The 14,436-nt window shown below is 35.7% G+C and overlaps 1 protein-coding gene across 1 annotated transcript in view; it reads left to right on the forward strand.

Moving 5' to 3' along the window:
• Ack (activated Cdc42 kinase) overlaps window positions 1-5,879 on the forward strand; it is a 95,169-nt gene extending 89,290 nt beyond the window's left edge. The window contains exon 14 of the mRNA XM_071586911.1: window positions 4,187-5,879. Coding sequence (XP_071443012.1) covers window positions 4,187-4,289 — 103 coding nt within the window. The 3' untranslated portion in view covers window positions 4,290-5,879. The remainder of the gene's footprint in view (window positions 1-4,186) is intronic.
• The last annotated feature ends 8,557 nt before the right edge of the window (window positions 5,880-14,436 follow it).

A 14,436-nucleotide genomic window follows, 5' to 3' on the forward strand; every position in this document is an offset into this window, starting at 1 on the left:
ATGGTGTGTGTGTGATTCTGTCTTAATTTCAGTGCATTTTGGTTTCTTTATGTTTCTACAAGAATGTTTCAATATGTTTTGAGTACTAAAGTCGATGTCTTGTGTGCCGTAATTGCTAGATATAGATCTGTTAATCTATGGGGTTAGACAAGAATTGTTATTTTGGTGTGAATGTTTGCCTTTCATAGACATATCCATGTTGACTCGTCCACAGTTTACTTTTCTAAAGTTGTGTTCTTTTTATGAAATGAATTTTAGGATTGTTGCAAAGGTGATATTTGGCTTTTTATACCCATTTTTGATGCTCGGATATGAATTACTCGTAAGCAAAGAAATGCATGACAGGGTGCAGCACTTAAATCCGGACAAACACCCATTTCCTCAAATGAGATTTCCTCGCTGGTTGGCTAAACCTTCCCCAGACTTCTCTGAAGTATTATATTTGACCACAATATCGTAAACAGTTGAACTGCCCAACTGCCCTGAATATAACGCCCAGCGTGAACACTTTCGATAATAGCGGCTCTTCGATTGTACTCCGCACTTGTACATAATATTTCAGCCATTTTGAGGTTATGACTGTTTACTAGATGCTTATAGATTTCAAGAACGCCAATCACAACCTCCAGTGTAACTACGATATGGCGGGAAATTCAAATTGAAATTTGTCCGGATTTAATCCCCGCACCCTCTGTATAGAGCACTATAAGGATTCCCCTGGCAGCAATGCAGTAAATAAGTTATTAACATTGACAGGAAAGATCCACTGTTGGCTGAAGGGGCTCGTATCTTTTTTTAAACATTGATATCTCAACAAGCAATTCATAAATGCAGTAAGTATAATTGTAATAATGTAGACATACCATTTTGTGTGAGTCCTGCTGATCTCTGTTGCATAGGAGAGGGTTTAGCAAAATGTATGTGAAGGGCATGCTATGCATCAAACAGAATCCGCATCTGTGGCTATATCTGAATGTTGTGTGGATTTAGTTTCCATGGTTTCACTTACCCAGGAGGTGGCGCTGTCCTGTCATTCATATGCTGTGCGTAATTTTTTCTTTTGATGCAAATCAGTCAATGAATCCAAATTTATTATGGTCTTTTTATTTAATTGGAAAAATACTGTTTTGGATATCTGCAGCTGGCCCGGAAGGGCATATGGACGCGGGGGAAGTAGGCATTGTTTACTAATGGGCCTTTATCGAGTACGTGAACAATTCTGCTTGGATTTATTTTACGTGATTAGTGCCGGGACTTTCTGTGTTGAAATGTTCTGCTTATATGGTTTGGTATGTACATGAAAATGTTTTGGTTTTTGGTTCAGTGCCTCCTTGCCCTAAATGTATTGGGCCTAGCATACTTGTAGAAGACGAAAAACTAAGTATTTTTCTGCATAATTGGTGTGAATTGAGGCCTTTATTACTGCGTTTCTATTTCAAGAGCTTCCAATTCCTTTGACATTTTACTTCACTGTATCTGTGGGCAGCTGGAAGGAAGTTATAATTCTTCCCCCAGCCTTGAGAAACCTCACTGACATGTACCAGTGTACCACAGTCGTAACTTTAAGTTTTCTGTTGGTATTAGCATCTGGTTTTATTTATTCATTTGAAATTGTTTTACTTTGCATTACCATGATAAGCAACATAGTTACATACACAACATCCTTCGAAGGTTAAAACCATTTTGTGCATCAGTTAAATGAATCTAGTGAAACCAATTGTCAACGTTAGTACTACGGTTCAGAGAGATGCAGTGTCTTTTCTTTACCCAATGTTGTTCCCTTAACTCAATGAATTTTCTTACCCTCCCTCAAATATATATTGTGTTAGTATCACTAAATTATTGTTTTCATTTTGTTGACTAAAAAATAACAACCATGCCATTATTTCCGCCTTGTCTAGTCTCACTAATGTAGAATATCTGATGAGTGCATTAAATAGCCATAGCTATAGTCTTATACTTTATATTTTATCATGCAAAAACTAATGTGTGTGTGTGTATCCTTTAGTCTTCTGTCATTAACTGGAGAGTATGATGTTTTAAAGTGGGAGGCTAATGCAGATGCTATGGCATCTCATGAGGTGACCTTGTCTTCATGAGAACAGTTACTTCAAAGAACTCAACTGGCTCTGGAGCCTTAGGGGATGTGCCTTTGCATCATTTAATGTGATCTTTAGATGATCGCGATCAGGGGTGTATGTATTTGGGATATGTATTACATTATCAAATTGAGTAGTTTCAGGTGTGATGTGGTGGAAATCGAACATAATGAATAACTGATGGTGGTAGCACTTTTCCACTGGATAAATAACATTTATTTTACTACCAGGTTTTGATGTATTACGTCATCATTAGGTTGATGATGATGATGTAATATATCGAAACCTGGCCGTGAAATAAATTTTATCCATTGGAAAAGTGCTACCATCAGTTATTCATCGTATTACACTATGGTGTGAAAATGTACTTTTGCTAATAGCAGCACCAATCTGCTTAATGTGGTTAGGAATAAATATGTACGATCATCCTGCAGCAAAAGTTATTTTTATTTGCATAGAGATCGCATTATAAAGATGTATGTTAGGCACATTAACAGAATGATAGGCGTAAGAAAAGTGAGGCCTAAGGTCAACGGGTGAACCAGGATGTTTTGAGAATCTTTGGTGTCTTGGGTGCTGTTTGTCGACTGAGGAGAAGAAAGCACGGATGACAGATGTTCTTAAATGGTGGATAATAGTTCATTAATGCGACATTTTAGCTTTTAATGGCAGTATGAGTAGAGTGAACAGATTTTATCAGAGATCATTATCAACTTTGATATTTTAATTAGCATTCATTCAGTAATTTAAATGCCATTTAATAACATGGGATTGGTCCCAGGATGTCGACTAATATGTGCTGAAACTTCTATTAAAAGAGGAATGTGTGGCATTTCCATGCATCATATTTGGTTTATCATCCAGTCTCAATGCATCTGACGAAGCATGCAGTTTGTTTGGTGACAGGTTTACATGTTTGAGAGTAGCTTGACTTGAATGTGCACGCTCTAAATGAGTATCAGGGAAGAAAGCAGTTTACTTTCTCCTGTGGACCGCTAATCTCTCCCGAATAAGTTGAAACTTTTGACAAATTTGGCCAAGAAGAATTAAAAGTCATGAAGTATAATTCCCAAAAGTTATTGCTCAGTGTTGTGTAAAGTAAAATGAGCCAGCGCTCCTTAAAATAAATGTGAGAGCAAATTGAAGATGATCCAGGCTATTGAGTATAATATGGATGAATCTGAATTTGAAAGGTCAAGTGGATTCCATTGCTAATTGTGTCGGCAATGTAGATGTTGCAAATCGAGTCAGCAATGTCCCAGGCAGACAAGAAAGCATTGGCAAGAGGTGGACGTATAGAGCCAGGGTCGGAGAACTAACGAGGAAGGATGTCACCCAAAACAAGTGTCCAACAATGACTCACGTGAAAAAAAAGACAACCTTCCATGTGAAGAATTCTGAGGCCCTGACATAATGAATTCATGGTGCATTCGTTCATGAAAAATGTAAATATCAAAGGTGTCGTTTTCTACACTTATCCTTCAGAAAACAGTGTAGGCATAATGGTGGAAAAAATGGTACGTCATCGAGCTATGACTTAAAAAGTGTGTGTGGAGAGTGGAGTTGAGGTTTGGCCAAATTGGGGAAATGTTTTCAAGCCAGGAGAGATTATGGTTACAAAATGTCAAGCCTAGCTGCCAAAATTCAGTACTATTATTCCTTGTCTAGCTGCAAAATTTAAGGGGTTGCTGCAATTCAGGGTTAGTTGCCACAATTCAGTTCAAGCTTTCAAGTTTCAGAGCTAATGACTAATGTTGAGGGTTAAGGGAGAGTGAATATTTTGTTTGATAAATGTCTGGTTGCGTTCGGAATTACTGTGGAACTTTCAGTCCGCAGATGGCGTGGAATAGAGGAAAATATTCATGTGGTGTGCCTTCTTACCTGGTCTTGATCATTAACTTGGATTAGCAGGGCTTATCTGTGAATCTATTGTTGATTTTTGTGTGGCAGGGTGGTATTAATGTTCTCAACTGATTGGGGATGGATGGGGATGATTTAATAAGGGTACATTTGTTGCAAGGGTTGTTGGTGGACAATTGTTCATTTTTTTTTTTGTTTAACGCCAATGTGATCAATCCTCTTTCAAGGTTGGGACTTGCTTCGAGACTTCAGTGTGAGAATGCTCTTCACAAGTCAAACTGGAATTTGGAGATGGCGGCATCTTCACTGCTTGAGGATGTCAAAAGTTGATCTGCCACTGGCAGCCAGGATTAGCCTTGCCTCTTTAAGGCAGCACAATCGTAATCCTCATAGCGTCATGTTGGTCAAGAGATGACTAATGATGATAATGCCCTGTAATTATTGTGCTCCTAAGTCTTGTGATTGTTTTTCGGTAATCGTGTCCTGCATGTTTATTAGCATTGCTTTGTGATAGGGAATGTTTGTTATTTTTCGTCATTGAAGTGTACATTCCATCTTCCACAGTCATTATCTCGCGTGGTCTTTAGGATTGTGTATACATTGCTCCATGAAATTTATATATATATATATTTAAACACAATCACATGTTAGGCTGTTTTTTGTTATTCCTGCATGGAAATATCGTGTGAATGTACGTTTTGCCCTAATTTTTAAGCTCTCATAAACTTGGTGAAGCATGCGTGTTTGTTAATGAAGCATGTGTGTTGCCAAGGTTTTAAAACAACCGGGAGTGGAAAAGTTGGATGTGAATGTGACATTTTGAGTCCAGGCAATGTAAGTGCCACTTTGCATTGAAATGCGTAAATTACCAGATTGTTTTATCTGCTTGTGTATTGTTTTTTTTGCCCTTATTTAAAAAAAAACATTGAAAGGCAAAGTATCTTTTGTCTCGGAAGACATACAATTTTTGTATGGTCTGATATTCAGATCATCATAATATTCTAGTTTTTTGGAGGGCAATGGCATTATTTTGCTATGTAAGACTCTCAGTGCACACTGTCAACACAAATTAAATCTCTTTGAGGAAATGGCGATTTTTAATGCATTTGTATGTCATATTTATGAAAGAAACACCAGTTATCTGCGTAATTATTATTTGCCTGTCTTTTCCCTGCATGTTTTTCTTGCAGGAGTTCTGTCAAAGAATTTTTTGGTAATTCTTACTTATTGTTCTTTCATGAATGTGAATTTTCTCTGGTATTGTTTATAAATGCCCCCTTAGTGCCTTACTGACATTGAATTTTTTACCATCACATTTATTTTTAATCATTTGCCTCAAAATGAATTCAAGAATGGACTGTGTTGTAGATATGTATAAAAAGCTAATGCACAGAAGAGTTAATGCAAAACAATTTCTTTATCTTTTTGAAAACATTGAAGAGTGCATTCCTTAGGAATCGGTTGAACTGCTTTAAAAATCACTGTGCATAGACACTGATGTGTAAAAAATTGAACAGGTATGATTGATTGATTGATTAATTAATTTATTGAAAAAGTTGTTTAATCATCAGTACGAAAATAACTTCTAGCATGCAATTGTGTACAAAATTTTGACGTCCTCACATAAAATTTTATTCTGCATTAAAATCAGTATTTACATACGAAATATAAGAGCACATATGGAGTGCTTTTAACGGCAATCTACACCATAACTAATTGTTTGCAAATACTTCTCGAACATCACAGCGATATAGCATTTACATTTATTTTGTAACTCCATGGCAACAGCTAGTGCAAGCTGTATTTTTTTACATTTTTAAAAAAGTCATCACAATTGTTATATTCATCACAGTGTTATGTGCAATTGTTGAACTCTGATATCATATAATATTATTTTACATTGTCTTCCAAAAAAATTAAAACCAGTATTCATACCATTGTCTTTTTATTACTGATCCGAGAAAACCAAATGCCAATTATATTTCTAGTTTTTAATTGGTATTATTTATTCTGGTTCAGCATGAGAAAATAGAATTAGCCCATCATATATGCTAAAATGTTGTGCTTAGCATTAAAGAAACAACCTGTTAAATTTGGAAATAAATTGGCAAAAACAGTCATTTTGAATTTTTTTTTTTTTTTTTTTTTTTTTTAAGATCCGACCATTACAAATTTCAATGTAAGTTGAAAATGTAATTAATCGTTTATTTTTAAATTTGAAGCAATGTTGCATGTGTTTTCAATTAGTTTTTTAATTAGGTTTGGATGGACGAGCTTCATAATATTTAGGAAAATGTAAATCTTAATTGGAGTCACTTGTGTTTATTGATATTTTTGCTAAGTTTTCCCTTCGCTGCATCCGATGAAAACATTTAAACAGAGTGATTTCACGCACGCATCGTAGTAGTCAGGCAGCAGTAGTTTTCAGAAGTGTTCAAGAGTAAATAAATGTGCCCAGGACAAATGTTTAATTCGAAAAATGAAGCATGAAGTGGTCACTGCTAAGTTCGGCAAATAGTGGTTTAAAATGTTAATTCCAGATAGAGATGAAGTTGTTTCAGGAATGAGAGTAGTGGCTTGGCTACTGGTGGTTTAGCCTCCATTGCCAGACAGATGTCGACTGAACAACTACCCAACAAAATGTGCCTCACAACGATAGGGTTGAGATTAAGGAATAGCATTATTTATTTATTTATTTATTTATTATTATTTCATCTCATTATTTTAAAATGGTAAAATATAAGATATGTTATTTAAAAACAAAAAAATGCATGCATGCATACATTTTGAGAAACGGTTATAATTAAAAAATAAATGGTTACAGCTTGTTATACCATGAAGAAAAATACTCATTAAGGCCATAAGTATAACTCTTTGATTAAAAAGGATTTTAACCTAGATTTAAGCATCTGAAATGAGTTGGTAACTTTAATGCCTGCTGATAAATTATAAAACATTTTATCGTCAGCAATAAGGGGTCCTTTTTGATACGAAGAAGTGGTATGCTGTATTACATGCTCCTTCTTTCTTTGTCTTGTGGTATAACCCTCGTTTTATTTTAAATAGACATGTTTTCTCAAACATAGGATTACACAATATCTCTCTCTTTTGAATTTTGGCCATATAAATCTCATTTTTGCATGATGAATACTATGTGAACACCCATTCAGAGCCCGAGAAGATAATTCCATGACACACTCCAGATTGGAAATTACCAGAGCAGGCTGTTTTTAAAACTACTTGATCTACAACCTCTGATTGATTTGTAGTTTCACGGGAGTGGATGTAGACTCAGACCATAATTGGGTAGTTATGAAGTGGAGTGTCTCATTCAAAAAATTAAAAAAAGGGAAGGCAGATTAGGAAATGGAATTTTGAAGCATCAACAGGAACTACAAGGAAGAAGTATCAACTGAGTTAAGAGAAAATTATGAGTAAGGAATGGGAGCTGGATACAATCGAAGAAAAATGAGAAAATATCTAAAGGAAAAGGATATCGGAAAGAAATAATAGAAACATTAAACAGGAAAAGGTCAAGAAAACCATGGATTGCAGATGAGACGATTAGGAAGATAGAGGTGAAAAGGAAATGGAAAAGTGTGAACTTGGAAGCAGGGAGAAGGAAGTATAAATATTTAAGTAATGAACTGAGATGGGAAACAAAGGAAGGGTGAAAACTGTATGGTAAAGGCATTAGGTCAGCAATCGAAGGCATATTGAGAGAATAATAAGCACAGTAAAGCTGTGCAATTGAGGAACATCGACAAAGTGATGGTGTAATTTCTGTACCTGCCCCACCCACTCCCCAACCACTTCTCTAAGACCCTGGGGCCTTGGTGCCACCCAACTTTGGTGTTATCTGAATGAATGCTCCCCTCCCCTCCCCTACCTGGATTTTGTAACTCTCCCCCCCTCCCTGTACTTGTATTACCCCCTCCCATGTCTCCTTTGCCAACCCCTCCCTCTCTTTCTTTCAGGATATTCATATGATTTTAGCCATTCATGCACATGTTATGACCTCTTGATAATGATGCAAAAGCATTGAAACCAGTTGAGGTATATAGAACAAACGTAGGTATTTATAATAGTTTTAACCCAGCATAGTTATTTATTGTTATACATACTGTAATTCCCAAAGCCAGCTGTGTTATATCAAATGATCCACCAGAAATATCTCATTTTTATTTATTAAATATGCTAATCCAGTAAATTTAAATATTAAGTGTGCTATTCATGTAGTGTGTAAACTCCAGTTTAGCCATGACATAATTTTCTAATGACCTTGGATATCTTTTCATTGCAGTTTAAAAGCATAATTAAATATGGCCATAGCCAGGGGAATACTTTCAGGCCTTATTGCCACATCGTCATTTTTAATATCAATAATTTAATTATGTATATCTGCGGTATTCATCAATGCAAATGCATCTGATGAGCACATGATTTAAACGGGTGATGTAGCTGTATGCACATGATAGGAGGAAAATGACAGCAGGTAAAGGATTTTACTCTTAACGAGCGAAAACGAAATTATTTACCAGTTGTAATTTTTTTAAATGCATCTGCCAAACTGTTGTGAATATCTTATTGGGACATAATACAATTATATAGTACTTAAAAACATGCTTTAATATTAAACAATCTGGAATATATGGCCTTTTCTTTTTCTAAATTTTTTCCAAGTCATTTAAAACAAAGCTCCAAATATCTAATGTAAAAACTATTTAACCGTGTCATATCATAAGAATATTATAGGCATTTTGAATGATTGATGTAGTCCGGTAAGTAGGTTTTTAATAAAACTCAAAAAAAAAAACACTGGCCACAGATTTCCGAGTCTTGTGGGTTTCTTGAACTCTGATCCTAAATTTCCAAATGCCTTTGAGATTAACATGTTCCAATCATATATGACGACATATTTTTTAATAATTTGCAATCAGCTATTTTTGGTTACTTTTCCAATAAATATATGGTTATTGAGTTGTTTACTATCTAAAGTATTTAATACATTTTTAAATAAGAATGTCTCGTAATCACATCTGAATATGAAAAATATATTAAATAAGAGATCATAGGTGCACTATAAATGAAGCCATATTGATTATTAGTTGTGTGAATTTTAAAGCATTGAATTTACTTACACAATTTATTAAATAATTTATTCTCATTTGAACTTTTTTCACGTCTTGAAAATGAGTTGCGATAAAGCAGTTAAAAATCAGTGCATAATTGCTATCACATAATTTGATGACAAGAGAAATCAATTGTTGTTTGGAACTATCTCTGTTGTCTTCTCCACCTATTGTTTTCTGCCTCATTTAACTTTTCCTAACAACTAATTTTCGTTTCCCTTGCCCCATTTAATACTTCCCTACTTTTCTTCCTCTCAATTAAACTTATTTTTTGTAAATTTTATTAAAAAGGTTGAAGGATTCATGTTCTTATTGATAAGATGGATCCATATTTGCATGGGAAAGACATCCAGTTGACAATCTCTTTCGTACGAGACCAGTTTTCTGAACAATTCAAAATTATGATTCATTTTAAAGTCTGACTCTTCTACAAATTCCAAAGAAACTGCGGGAGATGCCGCAACAGTAATGTACGGTATTTCGTCATAACATCTAGTTCCTTTAAAAGCCCCAAAATTTCAGAGTTTAAGAGGACGCCTCGGTAGCTTAAATGGCTAAAGCACTCGACCGGATATTGAGGGATCTGGGTTCGAGTCCCAGTCAAGGCGAATGATTTTTACGCTCTGAAATTGTTGCATTAAAATGCACATTAGCGGATGACTCCGTTAAAAGTTACTGTTGTGGCATCTCCCGCAGTTTCTTTGGAATTTGTCAAAGGGAAAACACCATACGTGTTTAAAGTTGGCTTTTAACCTCGTGGACAGTGGCGCCTCGCGCACGACTACGAATGCATGTGACATTGTATGTACAGTATTTCGTCATAACATCTAGTTCCTTTAAAAGCCCCAAAATTTCAGAGTTTAAGAGGACGCCTCGGTAGCTTAAATGGCTAAAGCACTCGACCGGATATTGAGGGATCTGGGTTCGAGTCCCAGTCAAGGCGAATGATTTTTACGCTCTGACTCTTCTATTGAAAGTAAGCTGTTGCTAAAAAGAAAAACTTTATGAATTTCTTTTTTCCTGTTTAAATAACTAGTGATTGCGGAAACTTTCAGATAAATATCTCCAAAAAAATTGACTTTTTGCATTTAATCAGAAACTACCAACTCAACATACTGATTTGCTTTAAAGATTTAGGGAAAGTGAAAATGCTATGATGTCCACCTTCATGTTATTTTTATGGCCAAGGTTTAATTGCTTCATCAAATGTTTCATGCAAGGTAAACTTTGCATTTAATAGTTGATATTTTTAGTATACAGGGTCGCACCCAAAAGTGGTAGGACTGATTTTTTTAAAAGAATTTTATTGACGATTCGTGTCGGTTCTTGCCGTCGATGGTCGTCTTCAACGAGCTCCCTACCCTCTTTAAACAACTTGTGCCACTCAAATACTGTGGAACAGCTTAAGACAGTGTCCCCATAAGCCTGCTTGATCATATCGAGGGTCTCAGTTGCCGTCTTCCCGAGTTTCGCCCAAAACTTCACGGAATAACGTTGCTCTAAATTCAGATTCATTTAGTTTTTCGACGCGGACAAAAAACTTGCTTCACTAAAAACGGTGTCCTCACTCAGCAACAGCCCACAGGCGACTGAGGTTGGTGTTGGTCTGTTGCTAAGAGCCCCCTCCACCTTACCATGCCAGGCAGACCCCCCTCCACCGCTCCGTTCGCGCCAGAGAAAATCATTCCTACCACTTTTGGGTGAGACCCTGTATATGAGTACTGAAATACTTTCGCATGAAGAAAAAATAAAGCCTTTCATCATGAGAATTGACAAATTGATTTAAAAATTCAAATAACCTGGTCAAACTTTAACATCTTTCCATGATACTTGGTAATAATGAAACTTCTGCTATTTTTTAATGATAAGGTGAGTTTACTCTCTTTAAAGTTCATTGAAGCCTTAAATAAGGATCAGATACCTCTAGGCATAGCTCTTATGAGAACAAAGTGATACAGACGGAGAGTATCATGAGTCAAGGCGATGCCATTCATATGTTACTTGATACCATTTTTGTGTTATATCTCTCAGGAATATGAATCCAGTCAGGTAAATTATATGGCTTAGTAAAGATGGAAAATTTCTGAAATATTATGCAACAAATTTATCATGGATTGGTTTTTGAATAAATCTCCCATTTTAGGGAGTACACTTGATAATATCTTCTGGCATGCTTTTACAAAACAAAGGTCCTGATCCATTCTCAGTGGTGTTGTTGGGCCAGAAAATGTGGGTCAATAAAACAAAAGATATTAATGGAATGAAAACATGTAATATTTGATGTTTCCTAGAAAATGTTTGTTTAGCCTGTAAGCATTCATTCATTCATTCTAAACTTGGATCCATTCCCCTTTGAAGCTAATTTACACTTGTAGTGTTTAACATTTATTTGTGTGGTTAATGGAGTCTGTGGCATAAACCCATAGGCTTGATAAACATGAATGAGAAAGTGTTTTTTTTTGTAACGAGTAATACATACCAATGTCTGAAAATATGTTAAAGGGTGTGTTGAGTATCAAACAGATAAAGCTTAAGGACTTTTGTTTAAAATTATTGATTCTTTAAATTCCTCAATCACAGCTTAAGCATTTTAATGAAGCTAGAGTATTTGAACAGTATTGTTGGTGTTTTGGTTTTTGATTTAAATGGTTGTGGGAATAACCTTGAAGTCATCATGTATGGGAGAAATGTTAGCTACCATTATTGAAGACACTAGCAGTCATTTTTTGAAAAAAGCAAAAGGGTTTTTCTGTGTAGGGCTGTCAGTGCTGATTGTTGCAATAGAGTGATTGTGTTACTGTGTGGAGTTTGAGGCAGGCAATGGTCCAGCACTGATGATCCCTTAAGAACCTCATGGATTATGGTCACCCAAATACATATTTCCCAAAGACACAGGTGTAATCAGAAGCTTATGTAATTAAAATTTACGCATGAGGCATAGTAGTCCAGTGGCTAGAGAGCTCAGCTGCTGACCTAAGAGCCCAGGTTCGATTCTAGTTGTTGCTTTAGGCTAAAAATAAAGCTTCACCAGGCTCTGTGATTTCCATGGATACCAGATCTTTCTTGGAAGATTTGGGTAGCACAGACAATACAGAACTAGCGCCCTTATTAATATCCTGTTAATGTGTGTCACACTAGATATGGGACATGCGAGTAGATCTCTACCCCTTTCTAAAATCAACCATTGGGTTGAGTACTGTGGTTTGATGGTAGTTCACTCCTGCAAATTCTTTTAGTACTGTTCAAGTTGTCATTTGTTTTCATTTCATGCAACGTGATTCAGAATTTTTTCCGTTTACTTCCATTTATAGAGGAATTTTAAGTTGAATTTATGACTTAAAAATAGATTGAAATGTAGGTGACAAAGATATTTGCCATTTAATTTGGTTTAAGGATAAATGAAATAGTTTCTGGCGTCACTTGGTGGAAATTCGTCATATTGAAATTAAATTTAAAATACTTCGCCTTTCCACATAAACCACTTTTATTACTACCTAGGTTTCGTTATGGTTTTACATCATCAGGTAAAAATACAAGTCAAACTATAGAGATATATACTGTGTTTGTCTTGTATTTTTACCTGATGATGTTATACCATAACGAAACCTAGGTAGTAATAAAAGTGGTTTATGTGGAAAGGCGAAGTATTTTAAATTTAATTTCAATGGTTTAAGGATGTTTCCTCTTCGTTTACAACTCGTAAGAAATAACTAGGTCACCATAGTCAGTAGCTGAAGAAAATATTCAGATGATGTGGATAGAGGTAGATATGAAAAGATTCACATTGAGGTGTATTTGTACACAAAAATGTTGAGAAACTGTTGTAATTAGAAGAATTAGGAGGAAATCGGATACTTTTTACTGTGGATGTTTTTTGTTGGGTGATAATAAAATAAGTGCGCAGAAAAATAATATAACTTACGGATGGGCATATATTCGTATTGGCCCCTATTAAAGACTAGAATAATTTGTTTAATATATTGTCATCATAAGATAGAGCGTAGGGTTGGTTGTAAGAAGGTATGATTGTAGCATTTACATATCAGCACATCAATCAATAATTATGGCACAAAACTTGTGTTTGGGACCTCCGAAATGTGGGTCAAGAGTAGTGCATGAGGTAATGTCTCATGAAATCCGGAAAACATAACATGGGACAATGATTTGACCATAAACATTTTAATGTAACTCATATTTTGTTCAACTCCAACCCCCATTTGTGGTGAGAGCAGTAGAGATTCCATTTTATTTTTTGAGGAGTCGCAGAGGCGGACACATTAGTGCATAACATTCATATCATCAAATATTTAAATAAAACAGTTTCTGGCGTCACTTGGTGGGAATTCTTCATATTGAACTTAAAATGAAACCACTTGGCTTTTCCACATAAACATATTTGTGGAAAAGCCAAGTGGTTTAATTTTTAGTTCATCAAATATTTATTACACATTTCCTACCCAATAGGATACATTCAAGTAGAAATTTATAGGTACCATCAACCTGATTTTACGGATGTCCCCTGGGTTTCGCTTAAATTTCAACATTTAATCATACTTCTGCATGATAGGGCTTTCTTACATACTACCCTGTCCAATGCGCAATAAATACGCGAACTGAGGCCATAAAAACTTTAATTTGCAAAATTTAGTATACATCGATTTTGTCCCCTTCAAAGTACTCTCCATTCATTGCTATGCACTCATTCCATCTTCTTATCCACCGTTTGAAGTACCCTTGGAAGTCCTCCTTGGTAGTTATCCTTTTTAGTTTTCTCGTCGTTTCTTGCTTTATTGCGTCTTCCACATCTTGTGACCCGTAATATGTCCCCTCATCACATTTTGGGAATAGGAAAAAGTCTCAGGGAGCGAGGAGGATGATCAAGGATGGTGATTGCATTTTTTGCCAGAAACTGGAGAACAATCAATGCTGAATGTGCAGATGCATTGCCATGGCGAAGGATCCATCCATCATGTTCGGTTAAAATAGTGTGCATTGTTGATGTTCCTAAATTTAGTTAATCGGCTATCACTCAGACAGTTTTTTGACAATCAGTAAGGACAAGGGATTGCACACGATCAATGTTGTCGTCAACACAGGTGGTTGAAAGTCGTCCCGGCCTTGCATCATCCGTGGCGTCTTGCCGGCCATCTTTAAAACTTTTTGTCCACTTGAAAACGGATGTTTTCTTCAGAGCATTATCACTGTAAACAGCTGTCAACATTTCAGTAATTTCTTCGTAACTTTTACAGCCCTTCACCAAAAACTTGATGTTGCTTCGTTGCTCCGTGATTCCGTCAATTTCCATTTTCGACAAACAGTAGAAACAAGGACAAAAGAAACTATCA

Source organism: Hetaerina americana, unplaced genomic scaffold, assembly GCF_022747635.1.
Source record: "Hetaerina americana unplaced genomic scaffold, ioHetAmer1.1.p SCAF_27, whole genome shotgun sequence".
Taxonomy (NCBI): Eukaryota; Metazoa; Arthropoda; class Insecta; order Odonata; family Calopterygidae; genus Hetaerina; species Hetaerina americana.